This window comes from Dermochelys coriacea, chromosome 24 (assembly GCF_009764565.3).
Source record: "Dermochelys coriacea isolate rDerCor1 chromosome 24, rDerCor1.pri.v4, whole genome shotgun sequence".
NCBI lineage: Eukaryota > Metazoa > Chordata > Testudines > Dermochelyidae > Dermochelys > Dermochelys coriacea.
The window spans coordinates 7,195,963-7,220,998 of record NC_050091.1 but is presented as its reverse complement, the minus strand read 5'-3'; the positions used below and the strand labels follow the sequence as shown (position 1 = coordinate 7,220,998).

At 46.9% G+C, this 25,036-nt stretch overlaps 2 protein-coding genes across 7 annotated transcripts; both read left to right on the top strand.

The window, feature by feature from the left end:
• The first annotated feature begins 413 nt into the window (after positions 1-413).
• LOC119847717 (cathepsin S-like) lies at positions 414-24,000 on the top strand. Of its 6 annotated transcripts, XR_006276815.1 has the most exons (9): positions 456-599; positions 1,629-1,763; positions 2,979-3,101; positions 4,082-4,231; positions 4,312-4,536; positions 6,594-6,759; positions 9,114-9,216; positions 9,457-10,029; positions 23,148-24,000. XR_006276815.1 is itself a non-coding variant. In XM_038382716.2 (8 exons), exons 2-8 carry the CDS (start codon positions 1,638-1,640, stop codon positions 9,554-9,556), a joined length of 993 nt encoding a protein of 330 aa, XP_038238644.1. In that variant the 5' UTR covers positions 414-599; positions 1,629-1,637; the 3' UTR covers positions 9,557-10,611. The 6 variants fall into 6 exon arrangements, 5 of the variants coding, with proteins under 5 accessions (XP_038238644.1, XP_043357658.1, XP_043357660.1 ...); XM_038382716.2 differs by lacking the exon at positions 23,148-24,000 and having other exon boundaries at positions 414-599; positions 9,457-10,611; XM_043501723.1 differs by lacking the exon at positions 23,148-24,000 and having other exon boundaries at positions 1,632-1,763; positions 9,457-10,611.
• LOC119847844 (cathepsin S-like) lies at positions 14,014-24,000 on the top strand. Its single transcript, XM_038382980.2, has 8 exons — positions 14,014-14,257; positions 15,223-15,357; positions 16,551-16,673; positions 18,278-18,427; positions 18,508-18,732; positions 20,145-20,310; positions 22,227-22,329; positions 22,571-24,000. Exons 2-8 carry the CDS (start codon positions 15,232-15,234, stop codon positions 22,668-22,670), a joined length of 993 nt encoding a protein of 330 aa, XP_038238908.1. The 5' UTR covers positions 14,014-14,257; positions 15,223-15,231; the 3' UTR covers positions 22,671-24,000.
• Positions 24,001-25,036: the final 1,036 nt, after the last annotated feature.

The following is a 25,036-nucleotide window of genomic DNA, read 5'->3' as shown; positions in this document are numbered from 1 at the left end:
GACCTTAGGCAAATTGCTTCCCTGATCTGTGCCTCAGTTTCCCCTTTGTCTGTCTTGTCTATTTAGCTTGTGAGCTCAAGGAGGCAGGCTCTGTCTTTCCCTCTGTGTTCATGCAGAACCCGGTGCAACTGGGTCCTGATTTCAGCTGATATCTCTAGGTTTTACCATAATACTGATGATAACTTAAACCCAAAAAGGGAAGTCCCAGTAACTGTTTGTACCTGTCTGAGCTTTTGAAAATGTTGACCCTACTAGTTTATTTTATAACTCTCCCAGTTATGTGCTGTAGAGTCTGGGAAGGGAAGGAAAAACACCTGATTTTAGTGTTCTGGGGCTGGGGACTGAAAATCAGTCTGCAGCTGTAGTGAACATCCTTATTTTGATACAGTCACAGTAAAAGTGAAAGCAGAGGTCCTGCCATTTCCTCATTCACAGGTCCATGTGATGAGCCCATCTTCTCGGCATGCAGTCAGAGCAGGAAGGGTGTTAGGGTTCAATCAGGAGCCAACCTTGGGAGGAGAATTTGGGGGAATTCTTTCTGCCTGCTGATCAGTTCAGGATTCCTGCCTAGAAATCTCCACTGGGCGAACTCCTGTCAGGTATGTTTGGCTTTTTCTCCTTCCCCCTGTACTTTAAATCTCCTCTTTGCTGTGTTTGGAACAATGTGTTTGAGGAATTTTGCTAGTAGAGACTCTGCATCTGCAGACACCTGCATGTGTCAGTCTTGTCTTTCTATCCCCACATACACCTCTCTCTCTTCCTCTATCTATCCATTCAACACACTCTCTCTCACTTGCCATACACCCTATCTATCTATTCTCATACACCCTCTCTCTCTCTCTCTCTCTCTCAATCTGTCTTTCTAGCCCCATACACCCCTCCATCTTCCTATTAGGCTGGAGTGTTCAAAGAACCTAGGGGAGTTAGCAAAACGAAAAGGAGGACTTGTGGCACCTTACAGACTAACAAATTTATTACAGCATAAACTTTCGTGAGCTACTGAGTGGGATTTGGGTGCCTAACTCCCTTGAAAATCGCTGTGGCTCCTTTGAAAATCCAAGCCCTCTTCACCTAAATCTCTCTGGGCCAGATCCTCAGCTGGTGTAAATCAGCTTTCCTCCAGTGGCCACAATGGAGCGACTCCAGTTTACACCACCTACGGATCAAACTCATTGACTTCAGTGAAGCTACATCAATTCCCACCCCAGCTGAGAATGTCTCTGACTTTCGCTAGCTCTATCCCTCCCTCCCCACTGTATCCCATATACCAGGCTCTGATGCCCAGGTTCACGTCCAAGATCCAGTTCAGGAGCTGTAGAAGTAGCCGGGTGATATTATCCATTCACCTAGCTCTGTTTTCCTTTCAAGTCTGTTGTTATCGTATGGGGTTCCAGGAAGCCCCTTCCCCTGCCCCCCCCCCCCCAAGAGGTACAAGTGTGAGAGCTGCTGCAGGGTCAGGGTTTGCTTCTTGACACTTTGCTCCCTGCAGAGAGAGTGGAGAAATCTCAGCAAGTCAGTGTTGGATTTTTTGCACCATCACTGAGTGGAGGAAGTTGAGACACTTGACTTAACCATGCAGATATTATCTTTCACCAGCATGCTCTTTTTCTTTTTGTTTTTTTTCCTAGCTGACCAGAATGAAGCTGTTGGTTTGTATCTTCCTGGCCTCTCTTGCTCCTACTGCACATCTACACTCAGACCCGATGCTGGATAACCACTGGGAGCTCTGGAAGAAAACCTATGGCAAGCAATACAGCCACAAGGTGGGGTCTGTGCAGCTGTGGGTTCGAAGTGGGGGAGGGGGATTTCCCTTACCATCTCCCCTCCGGTCATCAGGTATCCAGGATCTTAGCATGCTAGCCCTCTGGCAGCTCTCACTGAGATCGTTGCCTCCAGGTCCTCTCTTGGAGACTGTAAAGCTCTCTCTGCTTTCAGAAGTGCATTCAGTTTTAATGAACATTGGGCCCTGTATGTACCCTCCACTTTGCCTAAACCATCTCAGGTGGTTAGCTTATTTATTAAAGCGTGTTCTGTTTGGGATATATTAGAGCCAGGTGACATATTTCACAGAACTTTTTTTTTCTTTCTTTTTTTTTTTAGGGGTTTTTTTAGAACCTAAAAATGCAGGTTCAGGTTGACAGAAACAATTGGGGAATTTGGCTCGATTCTGGCAAATTGTTTCGGTCGAATAAAAACAATAAAATGGGAAGGTGGGAAAAAGTGATTCATTTCAGCGTTTAATAAATGAACCGTTTTGACTTTTCCTTTTGGAAAGCCATTTTGTCTTGGAATTTCCCTCCATTTTATTAACAATAACTAAATAAAAAGGTTTAAAAAGCCCTAAATTGAAACAAAATGTTTCACCCAAGTCCAAAAATCTTCAAGTGATTTTTAAAACATTGTTTGGTTTGGCTGCCAAGCCAAAAAGTCAGTGATTTGCACAGCTGTAAGCTGTATTGTGAATGTTTGATTATTGATATTGATTTGCATCCTAACTGTATGTTCAGCTCCTTAATTACTTTGGCTTAGTTGAAGGCCCCGACTGCTTGGGGTCATTAGTGAATCCTACAGTACTTTACTTTCCTCCTAAATTATAAGGTATCATCACTGTCCTGGTGGCAATTACATTCTGCCTCCCTATAATTCCCCCTGATGATTTAAGTGGATACAATGTGATTCTTCTCTTCTTGTCCTACCCTGTAGTGTAGTGTTAAAAAGCTTCTGCACACCACTCCAGAACTGGCTGCATTTTGAGGGTGGGGAAGGGCTGAATCTTGCCACACTTAACTTGTTAAGACTCCCCTTGATTTCCTAGGAAGTTTTGCTTGAGTGAGTGTTGTAGGATCTGGGCAACATTTTTGCAAAGCACTCAGGTTCCTGGGGGATAAAAAAGCACTGTAGAACTGTAACTCGTTTACACTGCAGATGGTTTCCTCTGGGCTATTGATAGTATTGTGGGGGCTGTGCTTTGGTTCCAGAAAGAGGAAGGGGAACGGCGCGTGACCTGGGAAAAGAACCTCAAGCTCGTTATGCTGCATAACCTCGAGCACTCACTGGGGCTGCATTCCTATGAGCTGGGCATGAACCACCTGGCTGACATGGTAAGTTTAAAAAAATATTGCTACAGACCAAGTGACTGGGCATCTGGGAATTATCTGTATTTCCCTGGGAGTGCTTTGGCCAGAGAATGTAACTGAATCAGGGGCAGAATAAGCTCCAGCCAATCCAGGGTCAGTATGAGCAGTGCAGAGGTAGGCCCACAAACCACAGCGCCCCTGTGCGTCCTCCAGCAGCAACCTGCCCCCATCACCGCTCCTGAGAGTTGTGCAGATCTTTGTTCTACTTGCTCGGGTCAGGGGAGTGTGTGGGAAATCTGCCATCAGGAGGGTATTCCTGATTTTTTAAGTGCAGGTACTCCACCCCCTGCTAGCCCGCTGCTGGTGTGACCCCTTCTCTCCCCCCCCCCAGAATGTTTCTGTATCAAATGGCATCCTCCAAGCAGCGTGACCTTGCACATACAATGCATGTGAGGTCAAAAGTGTGGCAATCCCCTTCCTGCAGGTTCCTGTTTCTCTATGTTATTGTGTCTACCACCCTCCCTTATCCCCATGAGGAATGCCACATGTGGAATAACGCACAACCTGTCTGCTAGCCATTGCTGGTTAAAGAAGTTGCTCCTTTAACTGAAATTGCAGGGGCTTGTGCTTCAGATCCCGTTATTGCTAAGGCCAAGCATTGAGAACTCAGGAGTCAGGCCCCTAAAATGATGGGGGGGCTTAAAAATCCTGGGATTAAAAAATCTAAATCTGGGGGCTCTTTTTATTTGCCTCTGGGTTTTGCGCTTTTAAGGGGTATGTTTCCAGCAAACAAAGCTACAGCATAGGCTATTCTGTCAGCCAGGCTGATCCCCAGCATTCAGTCATGATCATATTTTTCACTGCATAAAGGAAAACACTGTATCAATGAACATGAGTTGAACCTGAGCCGCAGGGTTTGTATCTGAATTTCCCCAGTGTTCGGGACCAGTCTGTACATCGAAGGGGACGTCAGTCTGAAGGGGTGTGTGTATTCTTTTAACTAGACCAGTGAGGAAGTGGCTGCTTTGTTAACTGGAGTGAAAATTCCCCACCGACCTGACCGGAATTCCACCTACCGGCCGCGCCTTGGCAGCCAAGTGCCTGACTCCATGGACTGGAGGGACAAAGGATGTGTTACAGATGTGAAAAATCAGGTGGGAGGCTCAATCTGTTCCCTTGCTGACATGGGTGCCCATCACAGCACTGGCTCAGCGCATCTCTCTGGCTTTTTCAGGGGCCCTGTGGTGCCTGCTGGGCTTTCAGTGCTGTCGGTGCCCTAGAAGCCCAGGTGAAACTGAAAACTGGAAACCTGGTGTCTCTCAGCGCACAGAACCTAGTCGACTGTACCACTATGTATGGGAACTACGGCTGCAGGGGTGGATTTATGACCCACGCCTTCGAGTACATCATCGATAATAACGGCATTGATTCGGACACTTCCTATCCATACACAGCTCAGGTTGGTATCCAGGTTTGAGACAGACACAGAGAGGGTCTGTCTACACTGCACGCCAAGCCTGGTTTCTGACTCAGGTTTGAGCCCAGGCTTCCCTTCCATCCTCACACAAATCAGCCTGACTCAGGTCAGCAAGTGCTCAGGCCCCAGGTCCTAGGATACTGCTGAGAGAATGGGTCAGAGTCTGAGTTCTGCTGTGACTTGGGTCCAAACCTTGTCATTTTGCAGTGGGGACGCAGCTCAAGCCACAGACCGAAGTCAAAAAGTCTGCATGGTGCAGTTAGCATTGCTATGAGTCCTGGATCCAGCAACTGTAAACCCAGGTTTACAATGCAGTGTGGTGGCTCAAGCCTGGGCTTGGAAACACTGGGTATGTCTACACTGCAATGTAAGCCCAGGGTTTGAACTCAGGCTCAAGTCTCATCCCCCTTCCGTCTACACACAAATTGTGCTAACTGAGGGCTCAGACCCAGGAAGGTCCAAGCCTCAGTCAAGCTGAGACTCAGGGTTCAAGCCCTATTGCTTTGCAGCATAGATGCAGCCCCACTGGATTCATGCTCTGGGAGTCCACCCAAAGTATCTCACAATCCCACAGGCCCACATTTTTTTGTCCTCTGGATAGTCAAGTTTGGTGGACAGTCAAAATTTCCCATGGTGCACTGTGAACAAAGGGCTGCAGCAGCCACATTTTGTGAGGGTGCTAGGAAGTGTGGGATACGGTGCTTGGACTCTGCCCTGCATAATGCAGAGTCGACGCTGGAGCCCCAGGTTGGGACCCAGGGTTCGACAATTCCTAACCTAGGGTTACAAATGAGTGTAGACTCTCAAGCAGTTGGTTACCAAACCCAGGATCTGCTAACTCTAGTTCTACTAACTCTGGGCTTGCGTCGGAGAGGGTTTGAGACCATCCCCCACTAGGTCCCAGAGCCCAGGCTCCAGCCTGATCCCAAAGGTCTATACTGCAATTTTATAGCCCTGCAGCCTGAACCCCAAGAGCCTGAGTTAGGTGTCACAAGCCAGCTGCAGGTATTTTATTGCAGTGCAGACATACCCTTTGTGGCTTGTTTTACTGGGTCTTTCTTTCCTGTTTGTATCAGCACAAAGATCAGGAGAAGGGATCTTCAAGGCAGTGTTCTCTAGTGGCTAGAGCAGGGGGGACTGGGAGTCAGGTCACCCGGGTTCTAATCTCAGCACTGGCGAAGAATGGCGTCTAGTGGTTAGCACAGTGGAATTTGGAGTCAGGACTCCTGGGTTATAATCTGAGCTCTGTTTGTTCCTCACTCTTCTACTCTGAAACCCAGATAATGACACTTCCTCCATCTCAGGGGCATGGGGTGTGTGTGGAGGCTTTTAATTAATTAATGTTTGCATAAGTCTCGTAGATCCGCAGATAAATGATGTTACACAAGTGCTGCAAATTTTTGTTGCTGTCATTTATTGAGTCCTCAAATTTCTTCTTACCTGAGTGATGGGAAAGGAGAGATACCAGCGTTGGGGCATCTCAATTAGAGCTGGGTAAAAAAAAATTTTGGCACATAGTTTTCCAAAAAATGCATTTTTCAGGGCACTGAAACTATGAATTCGACCCAAATTCAGCAAATATTTTTTTGGGGAAAAAAACCTGATTTCCCCTCCTCCCCTGGAAATGTTGAAATGCAGTGTTTTGGCATTTCCAACATGAACCATTTTGACAGCTCATTCTGAAATGACATTCGAAAGGTTTCATTTGACCTGAACAAATTTTTTTTGATTTTTTTTTGTTTCAGTGAAAAAATAATAATACAAAAATTCCACTTTGATTTGAAACAAACAGATTTTTTTCAATTTTATTTTTCCAGGTAAGTCACTGAACTGAAAATCCGATTAGTCCCTGAACTCTGACCTCAATCCATAGAGGCAGAAGAAATGTTCCAGAGGGAGCAGCAGTGGTCTAAGAAATGTGAGGGATTCTGACAACAGAGGGGAATACAAAGGAGATAAAAACAAATGTTGCGAGTGGGTCAGGTGTTCATGCCAGAGGTTGAAACATCCCTGCTTCATCTGCTCTTTGCCACTGCCAGAACGGAACGTGTCACTATAACCCTGCCATGCGAGCCGCCACCTGCTCCAAGTTCGTTGAGCTCCCGCATGCCGATGAAGCAGCCCTGAAGGATGCCGTAGCCAATATTGGACCTGTGTCCGTCATCATAGATGCAAAACAGCCTACATTTTTCCTGTACAGATCAGGTACGTTCTCTAATCTAGAAAACCTCGTGCCCGGTGCTGTACATAGTTTGAAGCAGTGATGCCTTTGCTTTCTAAGGACTGTCTCTTTAAACTGAAAGAGGAATGTGGAGGAAGTTGCTATTTGTTCTGCAGCTTGTTACTGAGGAGACTTGCACATTGTGCTCTTCCCATGGAGATCTGGCTTTTGTTTTCTTGTTATTTCCTGGAATCTTTTGGTTCCTCAATAAATTACAGTCATTAGAAAACAAAAACCACAGGCAGCTGAAAGCACATTTTGCATTTTGTGAGTGATACCATCATGTGATTGCTTGGTTCAATGTGTGTTACATGTCCCCCTCTAGCAGCTAGTTAGAGGATAAAAGCCTAGTACTACTAGAAGCTAATCTCTTTTGTTCTATACTTATGGTATGTCTATACTGCACACCACTGCTGGTGGCGTGTAGGGTAGGTGCAGCTACACACAGCAGTGAAAAGCAGGCTGTGTCCGCACTGCACTGTATAGCTACCCACGGCACTGGAAGGTTCTGGTGCTGGAGGCAGTGGGAGCTGTCAGAATTTTTCCCCACTACCTCCCGCTGCTGGAGTCTTTCCCTATGGCAGAAAAAGGCCCCAGCAGCGGGGAGGTAGTGATGCATGACACTGCTAAAACTAGCAGTGCAGATGTGGGAGGCCCTGCTTGGGCGTGTAGAGAGCCATGTAGGGCACATACCCTAAGGGTTCAGGTATGTCTTTACTCCCCTAAGCCGTCTACACTGCTGCTTATACTGTGCAGTGTATATAGTCTATACACTGCCATAAGGACATACCCTTAGATTGGAAGCTCTGTGGACATACCCTTAGATTGGAAGCTCTTTGGGGCAGGGACAATCTTTTTGTTCTGCGTTTGTACAGTGCCTACTGCCATGGGGCCCTGGTCTATGTCTGGGGCTGGCAGGTTCAACACAGATTAATGGTAACAACAAATGACCAGAGATGCTCCTTTAGGTCCAAAGGTGCTTCAAGGGCTAACGACCCCAGGTTCAATTCCTGCTGGTGTCTTACAGGGTGTCATTAAAATAGCACCCCAGTGTGGACCGTTCACTCATGTTCATGCAATGCCAGTGCGCCGGGGTGGGCAGCAGGGACTGGGACTTCTGGATCTTTACGCATCAGTCTTTCTTGCTGGAGCTAAAAGACACAACCTCTTTTAGCCAAGGCTGTGGCAGGCTCATCAACCTTTCTATGGCCCAGCCACCACTAGATGGGGACAGAATGCCCCACTGAGTGGACATGGCTTACATTAACCTGTGCTTTTTAAAATTTGTTTTGTGGGTTGTATTTACTTTCACACTGTCCAGAGGTGCTAGAACAATTTGTACAGTGAGGGTACTGAGAGCCATTGAACCAAACTGTAAACCCTGTATATGATGGAAACCACTTCAAGTCAGGGGGTGCAGCAGCGTCCCCAGCACCCATAGTTCCAGCACTTCTGGCACCGTCAGACATTGTGGGGCCAATTTTATGTTGCACCAGACTCAGGTCAGCTCTAAAATGGCCTTTCAGCCCAGTTCTGGGATTGAGGCAGCTCATGGGATAATTTAGGCAGCCTTGAGTGTTGCATAAGATATGGCAGCCCAAGTCAAGCTACCAATTGGGAGCAGCACCCCACAGACTTGCTATAGATCCTAACCCTGGCTGGAATGTCCCTTCTGCCAGAGCTTCCCAAAGGGGGTCTCCTAAGACAGTTTGTGGCTTTCTTACTTGGTTCCTGTGCTGGAGGAATTCTCTCCTGGCTGGATATGGGCCTTTTAAGGTAACATTGTGAAGGGACCTTAGTGGGAAGAAGATCCCTTCCCGGTGTTTATGGGAGTGGGGATACTGAAATAGCTCAAGGGACAGATGGGAAAATGGAGCCTTTCATTGCTAGGGAGGTAGTTCAGCTCTACCGGTCAGCCGTCCTTTTCTAGCTGACATCTCTTTGGTGGCCTGTAGGGGATCTGAGTCCAGTTCTTGGGGGTAGGTGCCCATCTCACACAAGCCAAGTTGGCCGCCTCAGTAAGAGAGCCAGTGATTGTACAGGCCACAGAAACTAAACTTCCCAGTGGTCTGGGGCTTAGGAGAGCTGGGTTCTATTCTAGGGGCAAGTCACTTCCCCCTCTGCCTCCGGTTCCCCATCTGCACAATGGAGATAATGAGACTTTGTGATCTACTGATGAAAAGAGTGAGGGATTGTTATTCTTACCCCCCTTATAGGGGACCAGGTTAGAGGCATGTTGGTACCATGTGGGTGCTGTTGCTTACAACAGTTTTACTGAGCAAAGAAGTCCCTGCTGGCTTTTTTTCCTCCCTTATGATTACGCATTCTTTCCTTCCAGGAGTCTACGATGATCCACGATGCACTCACGAGACGAATCATGCGGTTCTAGTTATCGGCTATGGCACCCTGGATGGGAAGGACTTTTGGCTTGTGAAAAACAGGTAAAAGAAAATCCATCACTGAGCCATATTTATCTATAGAATATCGTGCTCCTGGGATATGCGTGGGGTATAAGTGAGTGGTGTAGAGCTGTGCATGTATGTGTCTGTACCAGTGTGAATTGGATGCACTTTGTTAAACAGCTTGAAACACATGAGAAAATGGGGGAGGGGAACCCTGCCTATAAAGAAAGGTGTTTTATTCTCTTAATGTTTAATTCTGTGTTTTTCTCCTTCCAACAGCTGGGGTGTAAAATTTGGTGACAAAGGGTACATTCGAATGTCCAGGAACAACGGGAACCTCTGTGGGATTGCCAGCTATGGCTCTTATCCACAAATATAGAGGGACACTCTGCTTCAAAATGCAGTCTGGAGATGTGGTCTGTTAAACTGCTAATCTTAGCCTTGCTGTAATCTAACTGCTCTGTTTGAGAACAATGAATGGGCTCTAGTAGCAAAATCCTCCCATCAGATCCATCTGACGGACCTGAGATAAGCAGCCAAAATGATGAATGATCATGGTTGGTGTGGTCCAGAATCTGGGCACTTTTAGGTCACTTTCCCTATCCCGCAGGGGTGTTTTTAATTGATTAATGTTGATGAATTGCTTTGCGCATGTGAAGTGCTTTTTCAGTGCTAAGTATTGTCACTGCCGCTGTCTCAAAATGTTTTGGAGTGAAGGCCATGTTGCATGGATAAAGCTAGTCTACGCCGTTGGTGGAGCGGTAGAGGTGCTGAAGCCACATCAGAGGTGGAGAGGCGAAGTAGGTGGATCAACACATCCCTAGCCACATGTATGGATTTTCCACAATACAGGTCACAAAACAATCATTAGCAACCTAGGAGATCAAGCAAACCGTGGACATTCCTTGGAGGAGGGAACGTGTTTCCCATGGCTACACAAAATTGGGTTGGTATCTTGCAATGCTACTCCCATAAGTCTTATGTGAAGACATTAGCACGCCAGCAGTCAGAAATGACCTGAGATCACCTTGTGCCATGGAGAAGCCCAGCCATGGAACCAAGTGCTGCTACTGTTATAAAATGTGATCTACAGAGTGAAGTCAACCTTTGCCACCTGCAGCGCTTGGACCAAGGACACGGAACAGAGATGCCCAGCTCTACTTCACAGGCTGCAGGGGAGCCCTGCTTCTGGATCTGATCTCCTGTGCTCTACTTTAGGGTATGATTTGCAGACACCTATTGATTGAATCATTGGAGGATACAGTTTCAGAGTGATGTCACACATCTCTACAGCACATTAAATGCATTTTCTTCTCTCCAATTCAGTCGTGAGTTTGCTATGATGATCCAGATCTAATCTCATCTGTAAACAATGCATGTAATAAAAATTACACATTCTCTTCCAAAAGGAAAAAAATATATTCAATTGTCTGAGAAATTTAGGCTGAGTCTGTTCAGCGGGACCCAGGTGTGGGATATTTAGCGAGCTACAGAAATGCAAAGCCACACTGATTACAGACGAAACAAACTCTCAGGCCCTGATGCTGCAAAATCTGATTCACGAGGGTGGAGCCCTGAATCTCTGCAAAGCCCGAAAAGGGCTCCATATGGGCACAAAGATCCACTTGAATTAATCAGGTTACAAGCTCAGGACCTTAGCTAATCAACGGGAAGCCGGCAAAAATGTGGGATCCATCAGTGTGTTGCAGGGCCAGGTAGAAAACGATCACCAATGGGACAGGAGTGAGAAATCACATTTTTGTGAAAATGTAACCATTTGGGGAGCTTGTCCCCAGTTATTTCTTTATCTTTGTGGCTGGTTTTAGCAAAATATAATCTGTCAGTTGCAAAAAAAAATCCCCAACAAACCCAGAAAAAACCCCACCAATGGATGAATGTGGAACAACTGAGCAACATCCACTCACTGTGAAATTTCATGAGATTTGCAACAACCACCAAAGTATTTTTTGCCCTCAGCTAAATTTGCAGTTGTACTTGGGTGGTTCCATGAGGCTGTCTTGTGTCACTGCTTCCTCTCGTTTGGGGGGAGCGCCAGGTGAGTGACTGATGGATCTTGGGTAGCCCATGTTGCTAGGCAATGTCTGACTCTGTACTGTTTGTTACCTGAACTTTTAGGGTGAAATTCAACCTGTGCAGAGGGCCAGCAGAAGGTCTAGACGCCACTCTAGGGTGATCAGGTGCCCAGTTTTTGACTGGAAAGTCCTGTTGAAAAGGGGACCAGAAAGTGTCCGGTCAGACTTACTGACCGAACACTCAAAGTCCGGTTACTGCAGGCAAGGGAGGTGGGGAGGCCGCCTCCTACCTTTGTTGAGTGGCTGCAGCCCCCAGCCCCGGCTCCGCAGGCGCATGCCTCCTGATGGAAGTGGAAAAGCAGTGAGCAGCGGGGGGGAGGGGAGGGGATAGGGCTTCAGGGGAAGAGTCGGGCCTTTTGGGGGAAATAGGTGGGGCAGGGGAGGTTCTGGTACGTACACACACACACACACACACACACACACACACAGAGAAAGCCCTCTGTAGATTGGACCCAGCCACATTATGGGCCTGGCTCCTGTTTGCACTGTGGCCTCTTTGCACTGGGTAGAGCAGTGTACAGGCGAGTCCCTTCTGACACAGGTGGCGGGGGGGAGGGATGTGTAAGGGGAAAAGCAGCAAGTGACGGGGGAAGGAGGGAAGAGGAGTGGATGGGTCGGGGCCTCAGGGGAATGGGCGGGGCAGGGGAGCTCTGGCACTCCTGCTAGAGTGTCTGGTTTTTAAATATTACCAAGCTGACAACCCTACTCACATCCCACCTAAGCCCTCAAAAAAGATGGGGTGCCCCAGCTCCCACTACCCCAACATGGGATCCCCTCCACTGCTCCATCTCACCATTTCCCTCTCTCCTTTGCCTTCCAGAGCGAAGGGGTGAAAGGGAGTGGTGGAGAGGGGGGTAGGAAGGAAGCAGAGGAAATAAATGAATGATGGGGTAGATGGAATGGGAGTGGGGGTCGAGCAAGAAGAGGGAGGCCTGGGAGAGCAGGGGCTGTGCTCATAAATTTTAAGCTTTAGTTCCATCAACCATTGAACTGTGGGGTGGGGAATTGCTATGCCCACCCACTGACAGTAGAGGTCCCTTGGGGAGGGATGTCAGCCCCTGGAAACGGGTGCCCCTCCAGGCGGGTACAGCAGTCACCAGCATGTTGCAGTTGCAGCAGTGGGGAGGAACAGGTTAAACGAGTCCTGACCACAAGACTCCCCCATTTGGGACAGGGTTAAGCACAGTTCTGCTCTCTTTCATTCATACCATAATGACAACACACTGATAACAGCATTTCACCACCCAGGACAGCTCAGTGGTTTGAGCATTGGCCTGCTATATCCAGGATTGTGAGTTCAATCCTTGAGGGAGCTATTTTGGGATCTGGGGCAAAAATTGGGGATTGGCCCTGCTTTGAGAAGGGGGTTGGACTAGATGACCTCCTGAGGTCCCTTCCAACCCTGATAGTCTATGATTCTATGAACTTAATTGAGAATCTTTCGTACTATAATGAAAATATCACACACTGGAACATACTTCAGTACTAAAGTGATTTGTAACCCAACACCAGCCAAAGTTGATTATTTTGAGCAACACCGCTCTATCTGCTGGATAGCTTAGCAGAGTAGGTGTCAGAGTAGCAGCCGTGTTAGTCTGTATTCGCAAAAAGAAAAGGAGTACCGGTGGCACCTTAGAGACTAACAAATTTATTAGAGCATAAGCTTTCGTGAGCTACAGCTCACTTCATCGGATGCATTTGGTGGAAAAAAAAGTAAATACAGTTTGCTCCTGAAGTCTCTTACTCTCATTCATACAGTTCATTCAGACCCCGCTTACATGTGTAACCCGTTAGAGGCTGCAGCAGGCAAATATTCATCTGCGAAAGCATTTCATTGCTATGCAGTCTGTGTTCCAAGGGCTATTCAGAATAGGAGCTATGCTGATTTATAGCAGCTGAAGATCTGGCCCGATTAGCCTTTGCACTGGTATATAACCTTTAAACTGTGGATTTCAGGGTCCACTCTCCACTCCACTCGGCCTCTTCCCCCCGTGGCCCCACTCGCACTTGGCCTCTTCCCTCCCAAGGCCCCGCTTGCTGTTTGAAAGGGGTTAGGGGGTGGAGAGGAACATCTGCCAGCAAAAACAAAAGTCAGTGCCTGTGTGTTTGGGATTCTAGACCTTTTAGCATATTCAAAGTGCCAATATCCATATACTAATGTGCACCTTGAGGACTTTTCTGCTCAGCCCTGTGCACCCAGGAAAGAGCCTGGGTGCTCTGAAAATCCCAGTTAATGCTGGGTGCTCAGACAGTTGAGGCTCAGAGAGCATGCTGGGTGCCCAAATGCCAGTGAAGCAGGCACTGGACTGCGACTCAGGAGACCTGCGTTCTAGTCTCTGCACTAGCCCTGCCCTGCTGTGTGACCTTGGGCAAATTGCTTCCCTGATCTGTGCCTCAGTTTCCCCCTGCCCTTCATCTGTCTTTATCTATTTAGCTTGTGAGCTCAAGGAGGCAGGCTCTGTTTTTCCCTCTGTGTTCATGCAGAACCCGGTGCAACTGGGTCCTGATTTCAGCTGATATCTCTAGGTTTTACCATAATACTGATGATAACTTAAACTCCAAAAGGGAGGTCCCAGCAACTGTTTGTACCTGTCTGAGCTTTTGAAAATGTTGACCCTACTAGTTTATTTTATAACTCTCCCAGTTATGTGCTGTAGAGTCTGGGAAGGGAAGGAAAAACTCCTGATTTTAGTGTTCTGGGGCTGGGGACTGAAAATCAGTCTGCAGCTGTAGTGAACATCCTTATTTTGATACAGTCACAGTAAAAGTGAAAGCAGAGGTCCTGCCATTTCCTCATTCACAGTCCCATGTGATGAGCCTAGCAGGGCAAACCGAACTCCTTCTTCTCGGCATGCAGTCAGAGCAGGAAGGGTATTAGGGTTCACTCAGGAGCCAATCTTGGGAGGAGAATTTGGGGGAATTCTTGCTGCCTGCTGATCAGTTCAGGATTCCTGTCTAGAAATCTCCACTGGGTGAACTCCTGTCAGGTATGTTTGGCTTTTAATTTTTCCCCTTGTACTTTAAATCTCCTCTTTGTCATGTTTGGAATAATGTGTTTGAGGAAGTAAAATCAAGACATGACGTTTTGTATTTTGCTTGCAGAGAGTTTGCATCTGCAGACACCGGCGTGTAACAGTCTTGTCTTTCTATCCCCATATAAAACACTCTCTCTTCTAATAACTCCCTCTATCTATCTATTCAACACCCTCTCTCTCATTTGCCATACATCCTATCTATCTATTCTCATACACCCACTTTCTCTCTGTCTTTCTAGCCCCTATTTAGGCTGGAGTGTTCAAAGGAACCTAGGGGAGTTAGGTAAGAGATAATGGGATTTGGTTGCATAATTCCCTTGATAATCGCTTGGGCTCCTTTGAAAATCCAAGCCCTCTTCACCAAAATCTCTCTGGGCCAGATCCTCAGCTGGTGTAAATCAGCTTTGCTCTAGTGACCACAATGGGGCGACTCCAGTTTACATCACCTAGGGATCAAACTCATTGACTTCAGTGAAGCTACATCAGTTCCCACCCCAGCTGAGAATGTCTCTGACTTTCGCTAGCTCTATCCCTCCCTCCCCACTGTATCCCATATACCAGGCTCTGATGCCCAGGTCCAGGTCCAAGATCCAGTTCAGGAGCTGTAGAAGTAGCCGGGTGATATTATCCATTCACCTAGCTCTGTTTTCCTTTCAAGTCTGTTGTTATCGTATGGGGTTCCAGGAAGCCCCTTCCCCTGCCCCCCCCCCCCAAGAGGTACAAGTGTGAGAGCTGCTGCAGGGTCAGGGTTTGCTTCTTGATACTTTGCTCCCTGCAGAGAGAGTGGAGAAATCTCAGCAAGTCAGTGTTGGATTTTTTGCACCATCACTGAGTGGAGGAAGTTGAGACACTTGACTTAACCATGCAGATATTATCTTTCACCAGCATGCTCTTTTTCTTTTTGTTTTTTTTCCTAGCTGACCAGAATGAAGCTGTTGGTTTGTATCTTCCTGGCCTCTCTTGCTCCTACTGCACATCTGCACTCAGACCCGACGCTGGATAACCACTGGGAGCTCTGGAAGAAAACCTATGGCAAGCAATACAGCCACAAGGTGGGGTCTGTGCAGCTGTGGGTTCGAAGTGAGGGAGGGGGATTTCCCTTACCATCTCCCCTCCGGTCATCAGGTATCCAGGATCTTAGCATGCTAGCCCTCTGGCAGCTCTCACTGAGCACACTGCCTCCTGCTCCTCTCCTGGAGACTGTAAAGCTCTCTCTGCTTTCAGAAGTGCATTCAGTTTTAATGAACATTGGGCCCTGTATGTACCCTCCACCTTGCCTAAACCATCCCAGGGGGTTAGCTGATTTCTTAAAGCGTGTTTTGCTTGGGAGATACAGCCAGGTGACATTTTTCACACAACTCTTTTTTTGTGTGTGTGGAAAAATGCAGGTTGACAGAAACAACTGGGGAATTCGGCTTGATTTTGGCAAATTGTTTCAATCAAATTAAAAAAAAAAGATGGAAAGGTGGGAAAAAATGGTTCATTTCAGAGTTTAATAAATTAATTGTTTTGTCTTTTCCTTTTGGAAAGCCATTTCGTGTTGGAATTTCCCTCCGTTCTATTAACAATAACTAAATAAAAAGATTTAAAAAGCTCCAAAATGAAGGAAAACGTTTGACCCAAATCCAAAAATCTTCGAGTGATTTTTAAAACATTGTTTGGTTTGGCAGCCAAACCAAAAAGTCAGTGATTTGCACAGTTGTAAGCTGTACTGTGAATGTTTGATTATTGATATTATTTTGCATCCTAATTATATGTGCAGCTCCTTAATCACTTGGCTTAGTTGAAGGCCCCAACAGCTTGGGGTCATTAGTGAATCCTACAGTACTTTACTTTCCTCCTAAATTATAAGGTATCATCACTGTCCTGGTGGCAATTACATTCTGCCTCCCTATAATTCCCCCTGATGATTTAAGTGGATACAATGTGATTCTTCTCTTCTTGTCCTACCCTGTAGTGTAGTGTTGCTGTGTGCTGTTAAAAAGCTTCTGCACACCACTCCAGAACTGGCTGCATTTTGAGGGTGGGGAAGGACTGAATCTTGCCACACTTAACTTGTTAAGACTCCCCTTGATTTCCTAGGAAGTTTTGCTTGAGTGAGTGTTGTAGGATCTGGGCAACATTTTTGCAAAGCACTCAGGTTCCTGGGGGATAAAAAAGCACTGTAGAACTGTAACTCGTTTACACTGCAGATGGTTTCCTCTGGGCTATTGATAGTATTGTGGGGGCTGTGCTTTGGTTCCAGAAAGAGGAAGGGGAACGGCGCGTGACCTGGGAAAAGAACCTCAAGCTCGTTATGCTGCATAACCTCGAGCACTCACTGGGGCTGCATTCCTATGAGCTGGGCATGAACCACCTGGCTGACATGGTAAGTTTAAAAAAATATTGCTACAGACCAAGTGACTGGGCATCTGGGAATTATCTGTATTTCCCTGGGAGTGCTTTGGCCAGAGAATGTAACTGAATCAGGGGCAGAATAAGCTCCAGCCAATCCAGGGTCAGTATGAGCAGTGCAGAGGTAGGCCCACAAACCACAGCGCCCCTGTGCGTCCTCCAGCAGCAACCTGCTCCCATCACTGCTCCTGAGAGCTGTGCAGATCTTTGTTCTACTTGCTCGGGTCAGGGGAGTGTGTGGGAAATCTGCCATCAGGAGGGTATTCCTGATTTTTTAAGTGCAGGTACTCCACCCCCTGCTAGCCCGCTGCTGGTGTGACCCCTTCTCTCCCCCCCCCAGAATGTTTCTGTATCAAATGACATCCTCCAAGCAGCGTGAGTCTGACCTTGCACATACAATGCATGTGAAGTCAAAAGTGTGGGAATCCCATTTCCGCAGGTTCCTGCTTCTCTACCTTACTGTGTCTGCCACCCTCCCTTATCCCCATCGGGAATGCCACATGTGGAATAACACACAACCTGTCTGCTAGGCCATTGCTGGTTAAAGAAGTTGCTCCTTTAACTAAAATTGCAGGGGCTTGTTCTTCAGATTACTTTACTGCCAACGCCAAGCATTGAGAACTAGGAGTCAGGCCCCTAAAATCATGGGGGGCTTAAAAATCCCGCATTAAAAAAAAGTCTAAGTCTGGGGGGCTCTTTTTATTTGCCTCTGGGATTTGCGCTTTTAAGGGTTATGTTTTCCTGCAGTTCTCCACAGCTAAACGAGAGATGGAAATTAAAAAAAAAAAAAGGCTGAAATTCTTGTGCAATCTCACAACTCCTTCCCCCCCACGTTGGTACTTTAAGGAAAACACCAGATATATTGACACTCTCAATAAAATCAAGAGACTTGGGAATGCTGATGCTCCTGGGTAGAGCTATGTGAAGAAGAGATTTTTTTGCTTTTCTGGCTGAAAAATCAATCAATCAATCAATCAATGAATATGGACCTGAAATAGCAATGGTGAAATGACAAAAAGATTAAAACAATTAATTTAGGATCGGACAACGCATTTTGTTTAGTTTTCTAGATTATTTTACCTTTTTTAGAAATAAATAAATAAAATGGAAGTAAAATTTGAACTGAAAAGTCATTTTGAATCCAAACATTTTGACGAGTTTTGAATTTTTTGCCCCCGGCTGAAACAATTTTGCAAATTGAAGGTGAATTCACACAATGTTTCAGTCAACCCAAATATTCAGTTTTCAACCAAAAATAAAATAAAATTTGTTTTTGTCTGAAAACTTTCCGACAGCGCTAGTCCTAGGTTCTCTCCCCAGCAATGTCCTGGGGGAGGAGGATTAGCACGTGAAGAATCACAGAATCCAGAGTTCCCAGCAAACAAAGCTACAGCATAGGCTATTGTGTCAGCCAGGCTGATCCCCAGCATTCAGTTGTGCTCATATTTTTCACTGCATGAAGGAAATGAGTTGAACCTGAGCCGCAGAGTTTGTATCTGAATTTCCCCAGTGTTCGGGACCAGTCTGTACATCGAAGGGGACGTCAGTCTGAAGGGGTGTGTGTATTCTTTTAACTAGACCAGCGAGGAAGTGGCTGCTTTGTTAACTGGAGTGAAAATTCCCCGCCGACCTGACCGGAATTCCACCTACCGGCCGCGCCCTGGCAGCCAAGTGCCTGACTCCATGGACTGGAGGGACAAAGGATGTGTTACAGATGTGAAAAATCAGGTGGGAGGCTCAATCTGTTCCCTTGCTGACATGGGTGCCCATCACAGCACTGGCTCAGCGCATCTCTCTGGCTTTTTCAGGGGCCCTGTGGTGCCTGCTGGGCTTTCAGTGCTGTCGGTGCCCTAGAAGCCCAGGTGAAACTGAAAACTGGAAACCTGGTGTCTCTCAGCGCACAGAACCTAGTCGACTGTTCCACTATGTATTGGAACCACGGCTGCAGCGGTGGATTTATGACCTACGCCTTCCAGTACATCATCGATAATGACGGCATTGATTCGGACGCTTCCTATCCATACACAGCTCAGGTTGGTATCCAGGTTTGAGACAGACACACAGAGGGTCTGTCTACACTGCATGCTAAGCTCGGGTTCTGATTAAGGCTCCCCTTCCATCCACACACAAATCAGCCTGACTCAGGTCAGCAAGCGCTCAGGCCCCGGGTCCTAAGACACTGCTAGAGGGGTGGGTCAGAGACTGAGTCCTGCTGACTTGGGTCCAAACCTTGTCATTTTGCAGAGTGGGTGCAGCAAAAGCTGCAGACCTGAGTCAGAAGGTCTGTGCAGGGCAGTATGGACACATTAACACAGCTATGAGACCTGGGCCCAGCAATTGTAAACCCAGGTTTACAGTGCAGTGTGGATGCTCAAGAGTGGGCTTGGAAACACTGAATCCACAAGCCTGGGTTCCAGAGACCCAGGTTTAAGAATGCCTCCAAAACACAGAGACTCCATAGACCTTTTCATGGTCTGTTGCTGGCATTTCTTCTTGCAAGTGTGTAGCATTCTGTTCTTTGTGGCCTGTTTTGCTGGGTCTTCCTGCGCCGTTAGTGTCAGCACAAAGAACAAGAGAAGAGGTCTGCAGGCAGTGGTTAGAGCAGTAAAACTTGGGAGTCAGGATTCCTGGAGTCTAATTCCAATGTTGGGTGGAGAGTGGTACCTAGTGGCTAGAGCAGAGGGACTTGTACTCAGGTCACTTGGGTTGTAATCTTAGCTTTGTTTGTTCCTTTGACTTCTCTGTGAAACCCAGTTAATGACACTTCCCTCTATCACAGAGGCATGGAGGCTCATAAATCCATAGATGAAATACGTGCTAGAAATTGTCATTGCTGTCATTGAAAGCTGAATCCTCATATTTCTTCTTACCTGAGTGTGGGAAAGGAGCGAGATTAACACTGGGGCATCTCAATTGGAACTGGGTAAAAAATATTTGACAAACAGTAAATTGGCTAAAAATGCTATTTTCAGGGCAACTCTTTGTGAATTTGACCTAAATTTGGCAAATATTTTTGGCCCAAAACCTCCCCTGATTTTTCCCCCCCCAGAAATGTCAAAAGGAACCATTTTGACAGCTCATTCGGAAATGAAATGATATTCGAAATGTTTCATTTGAACCAAATGAAATTTTTTTGATTTTTCGTTTCAGCAAAAAAACCTGAAAAAATGCAATTTTGGTTTGAAACAAACCAGTGGGTTTTTTTTACGTTTTTGTTTTGTTTTGTTTTCTTATGTTTGTTTGTTTTTTCCAGGTAAGTCACTGAACTGAAAAATCAATTAATCCCTCAGCTCTGATCTCGATGCCCAGAGGCAGAAAGAATACTCCAGAGGGATTCAGACAACAGAGGGGAATAGAAGGGAGATAAACAAATGTTGCAAGTAGGTCAGATGTTCATGCCAGAGGCTGAAATGTTCCTGTTTCATCTGCTCTTTGCCACTGCCAGAACGGAACGTGTCACTATAACCCTGCCACACGAGCCGCCACCTGCTCCAAGTTCGTTGAGCTTCCGCATGCCGATGAAGCAGCCCTGAAGGATGCCGTAGCCAATATTGGACCTGTGTCGGTCGCCATAGATGCGAAACAGCCTTCGTTTTTCCTGTACAGATCAGGTACGTTCTCTAAGATAGAATACCTCACGCCCAGTGCTGTACGGAGTTTGAAGCAGTGATGCCTTTGCTTTCTGTGGACTGTGTATTTAAATGTAAAGGGAAATGTGGAGGAAGTTGCTATTTGTTCTGCAGCATGTTACTGAGGAGACACGCAGATTGTGCTCTTCCCATGGAGGCGTGGCTTTTGTTTTCTTGTTATTTCCTGGAATCTTTTGACCCTGCAATAAATTACAGTAATTATCAAACAAAAGCCACAGGCAGCTGAATGCACGTTTTGCTGACACCATCATGTTACCCTTTGGTTCATAGGTGCTGACTTTTATTTTTCCCCAAGGGTGCTTCACCCCCGCTCTGCCCTGAGGCCCCACCCCTACTCCACCCCTTCCCCTGAGGCCCCGCCCTTGCTCCGCCTCTCCCCGCTCCAACCTCTACCCCAAGGCCCCCTCCCCACTCACTGCTCTCTGCCTTCCCTAAGCGTCTCCCCTAGCTGCCAAACAGCTGATCTGCAGTGCCTCCAAACAGCTGATCAGCAGCGCCTTTGGCAGTGCCGCCCATCATCTGTGGCTGGTGGGTGCTGAGCACCCACTATTTTTCCCCCATGGGTGCTCCAGCCCCTCTAGCAGCTGGCAAGAGGATAAAAGCTTACTACCTCTAGAAGCTAATGTCTCTTGTCTTATACATAGGATATAACTCTATTGCATACTGGTGGTGGCGGCGTGTAGGGTAGGTGTAGCTACACATGGCTGTTAAAGGCACTGTGCTGTATAGCTACCCACAGCACTGGAAGGTTCTGGTGCTGGAGGCAGTGGGAGCTGTCAGAGTTTTTCCCCACTACCTCCCACTGCTGGAGTCTTTCCCTGTGGCAGAAAAAGGCCCCAGCAGTAGGGAGATAGCGACGTCTGACACTGCTAAAACTAGCAGTGCAGATGAGGGAGGCCCTGCTTGGGCGTGTAGGGAGCCGTATAGGGCATATACCCTAAGGGTTCAGGTGTGTCTTTACTCCCCTAAGCCGTCTACCCTGCTGTTTATGTGAGGTGTGTGTGTAGTGTATACAGTCTACACGCTGCAATAAGGAGTGTGCAGTGTGGACATACCCTTACACTGGAAGCTCTTTGGGGCAGGGATGATCCTTTTGTTCTCTGTTTGTACAGCACCATGGGGCCCTGGTCTATGTCTGGAGTGGCAGGTGCTCCTTTGACACAGATTAATAATAACAACAAATGACCAGAGATGCTCCTTTAGCTCGAAAGATGCTTCAAGGGCTAATGACCCCACGTTCAATTCCTGCTGGTGTCTTACAGGGTGTCATTAAAATAGCACCCCAGGGTGGACCCTTCACTCATGTTAATGTAATGCCAGTGCGCCGGGGTGAGCAGCGGGGAGGGAACGTGGGACTTCTGAATCTTAACGCCTTTCCTGCTTGATCTGAAAGACCCAGCCTCTTCTAACCAAGGCGGTGGCAGACTCATCAACCTTTCTGTGGCCCAAACCACCACTAGACGGGGACAGAATGCCCCACAGTGGGCAAGGCTTACATTAACCTGTGCTTTTTTTTATTAGTTTTCACTGGGTTGTATTCCAGGCATTGTCAGATATTTTGGCTGCAATTTTGTGCTGCTTCAAACTCAGCCCAGGGGCTTAGGAGAACTGAGTTCTAGTCCCAGGGCAAGTCATTGCCTGCTCAGTGCCTCAGTTTCCCCATCTGTACAATGGAGATAATAAGACTGACTTGCTTTGTGATCTACTGATGAAAAGAGTGAGGGATTGTTATTATTATCCTCCCCAGCTCTACAGGGGAGCAGGTTAGAGGCATGTTGGTACCATGTGGGTGCTGTTGCTCACAACAACTTTACTGAGCAGAGAAGTCACTGCTGGCTTTTTTTCCTCCCTTGTGATTGTGCATTCTTTCCTTCCAGGAGTCTACGATGATCCACGCTGCACGAATGATGTGAATCATGGGGTTCTAGTTATCGGCTATGGCACCCTGGATGGGAAGGACTTTTGGCTTGTGAAAAACAGGTAAAAGAAAATCCATCACTAAGCCATATTTATCTATAGAATAACATGCTCCTGGGATATGCGTGGGGTATAAGTGAGTGGTATAGAGCTGTGAATGTATGCGTCTGTACCGGTGTGAATTGGATGCACTTTGTTAAACAGCTTGAAACACATGAGAAAATGGGGGAGGGGAACAATGCCTATAAAGAAAGGTGTTTTATTCGCTTAATGTTTAATTCTGTGTTTTTTCTCCTTCCAACAGCTGGGGTGAATATTTCGGTGACAAAGGGTACATTCGAATGTCCAGGAACAAAGGAAACCACTGTGGGATTGCCAGTTATGGTTCTTATCCACAAATATAGAGGGATGCTCTGCTTTAGAATGCAGTCTGGAGATGTGGTCTGTTAAACTGCTAATCTTAGCCTTGCTGTAATCTAACTGCTGTGTTTGAGAACAATGTATGCGCTCTAGTGGCAAAATCCTCCCATCAGATCCATCTGACGGACCTGAGATAAGTAGCCAAAATGATGAATGATCATGGTTGGTCTGGTCCAGAATTTTGGCACGTGTAGCTCACTCTCCCTATCCCGCAGGGGTGTTTTTAATTGATTAATGTCGATGCATTGCTTTGTGCATGTGAAGTGCTATTTCAGTGCTAAGTTTTGTCACTGCCGCTGTCTCAAAATGTATTGGAGTGAAGGCCATGTTGCACGGATAAAGCTAGTCTATGCCGTTGGTGGAGCGGTAGAGTTGCCGAAGCCACGTCAGAGATGGAGAGGCAAAGTACAACACATCCCTAGCCACATGTGGATCCACATTGTGGATTTTCCATAATACAGGTCACAAAGCAATCATTAGCAACTTAGGAAATCAAGCAAACTATGGACATTCCTTGGAGGAGGGAACGTGTTTTCCATGGCTACACAAAATTGGGTTGGTATCTTGCAATGCTGCTCCCATAAGTCTTATGCAAAGACAGCACACCAGCAGTCGGAAATGACCTGAGATCACCTTGTGCCATGGAGAAGCCCAGCCATGGAACCAAGTGCTGCTGCTGTTATAAAATGTGATCTACAGAGTGAAGTCAACCTTTGCCACCTGCAGTGCATTGACTAAGGACACAGTGCAGAGATGAAGGGCCTGATTCTCTCTTCCACTGCACAGCCATTTACCCCTGTGCAAAGTAGGTGTATAATGTGTCTGAATCAGAATAGCAGCAGTTTTCAACCGAGGTATAAATGACTGCACATGATGCACAGTAGCGGGGAATCAGGCCCAAAGGCTGTAAATCTATCTGCCGGTATAGGGCTAGTGATTGAATGAGCAAGAATGGAGGGAAAGGGTGAACCTGGAATCCACACCCCCAGCTGCAAGTGCCAGCACAGCACCGGGAATCACATCTGCTGCCCTTCTCTATTCACAGGCTGCGGGGGAGCCCTGGTTCTGGATCTGACCTCCTGTGCCCTACTTCAAAATATGATTTAAAGATACCTATTGACCAAATCCTTGCAGGATACAGTTTCAGAGTGATGTCACACATGTCTACAGCACATGAAATGCATTCTCTTCTCTCCAATTCAGCAGTGAGGTTGCTCTGATGCTCCAGATCTAATCTCATCTGTAAGAAATGCATGTAAAAGAAATTACACATCCTCTTCTAAAAGGAAAAAAATATATTCAATTGTCTGAGAAGTTTAGGCTCAGTCTGTTCAGCGGGGCTAGGTGTGGGATACTTAGCGAGTGACAGAAATGCAAAACTACACAGATTACAGATGAAACAAACTCTTGGGCCCTGATGCTGCAAAATCTGATTCATGAGGGTGGAGCCCTGAATCTCTGCAAAGCCCCAAGACGGCTCCATATAGGCTCAGGGGTCCACTTGAATTAATCAGGTTACAAGGTCAGGGCCTGAGTTAATCAAAGGGAAGTTGGCAAAATTGTGGGATCCATCAATATGTTGCAGGGCCAGGTAGAAAAATGATCACCAGTGCAACAGTAGTGAGAAATCACATCTTTGTGAAAATGTAACCATTTGGGGAGTTGTCCCCAGTTATTTCTTTATCTTTGTGGCTGGTTTTAGGAAAAAAAAATGTCAGTTGCAAAAAAAACAAAAACAAAAACAAACCACCTTTGACAAATCCACAAAAAACCCCACCAATGGATGAATGTGGAACAACTGAGCAACATTGACTCAGTGAAATTTCATGAGATTTGCAACAACCACCAAAGCATGTCTTGCCCTGGGCTAAATTTTCAGTTGTACTTGGCTGGTTCCATGAGGCTTTCTTGTGTCACTGCTTCCTCACGTTTGGGGGGAGCGCCAGGTGAGTGACTGATGAATCTTGGGCAGCCCCTGTTGCTAGGCAATATCTGACTCTGTACTGTTTGTTACCTGAACTTTTAGGGTGAAATTCACCCTGCGTAGAGGGCCAGCTCAAGGTCAAGACACCCAAATCTCTAGGTTGATCATGTGCTAGACTTGCCCAGTTTTCAACTGGAAAGTCCAGTTTTAAAGGGGACCAGACAGTGTCTGGTCAAATCTACTGACCGGACACTCAAAGTTTGGTTACTTGCGGGCGAGGGAGGTGGGGAGGCGCCGGGCCATCACCTGCACCAGCCTCTACTCAGCTGGGGCCGCCTCCTAACTTCGTTGGCTGCAGCTCCCAGCCCCAGCTCCGCAGGCGAGTCCCTCCTGACCTGGGTGGAGGGGAGTGTAAGGGGAAAAGCA

What these genes read in the sequence shown, in the direction of transcription:
- LOC119847717 (XM_038382716.2), top strand. Translation starts at nt 1,638, where the DNA reads ATGAAGCTGTTGGTTTGTATCTTCCTGGCCTCTCTTGCTCCTACTGCA. An exon ending in CCTATCCATACACAGCTCAG is followed by an intron (nt 4,537 to 6,593) that starts GTTGGTATCCAG and finishes TGCCACTGCCAG; the next exon opens with AACGGAACGTGTCACTATAA. An exon ending in TTTTGGCTTGTGAAAAACAG is followed by an intron (nt 9,217 to 9,456) that starts GTAAAAGAAAAT and finishes TCCTTCCAACAG; the next exon opens with CTGGGGTGTAAAATTTGGTG.
- LOC119847844 (XM_038382980.2), top strand. Translation starts at nt 15,232, where the DNA reads ATGAAGCTGTTGGTTTGTATCTTCCTGGCCTCTCTTGCTCCTACTGCA. An exon ending in TGAACCACCTGGCTGACATG is followed by an intron (nt 16,674 to 18,277) that starts GTAAGTTTAAAA and finishes TCTTTTAACTAG; the next exon opens with ACCAGCGAGGAAGTGGCTGC. An exon ending in TTTTGGCTTGTGAAAAACAG is followed by an intron (nt 22,330 to 22,570) that starts GTAAAAGAAAAT and finishes TCCTTCCAACAG; the next exon opens with CTGGGGTGAATATTTCGGTG.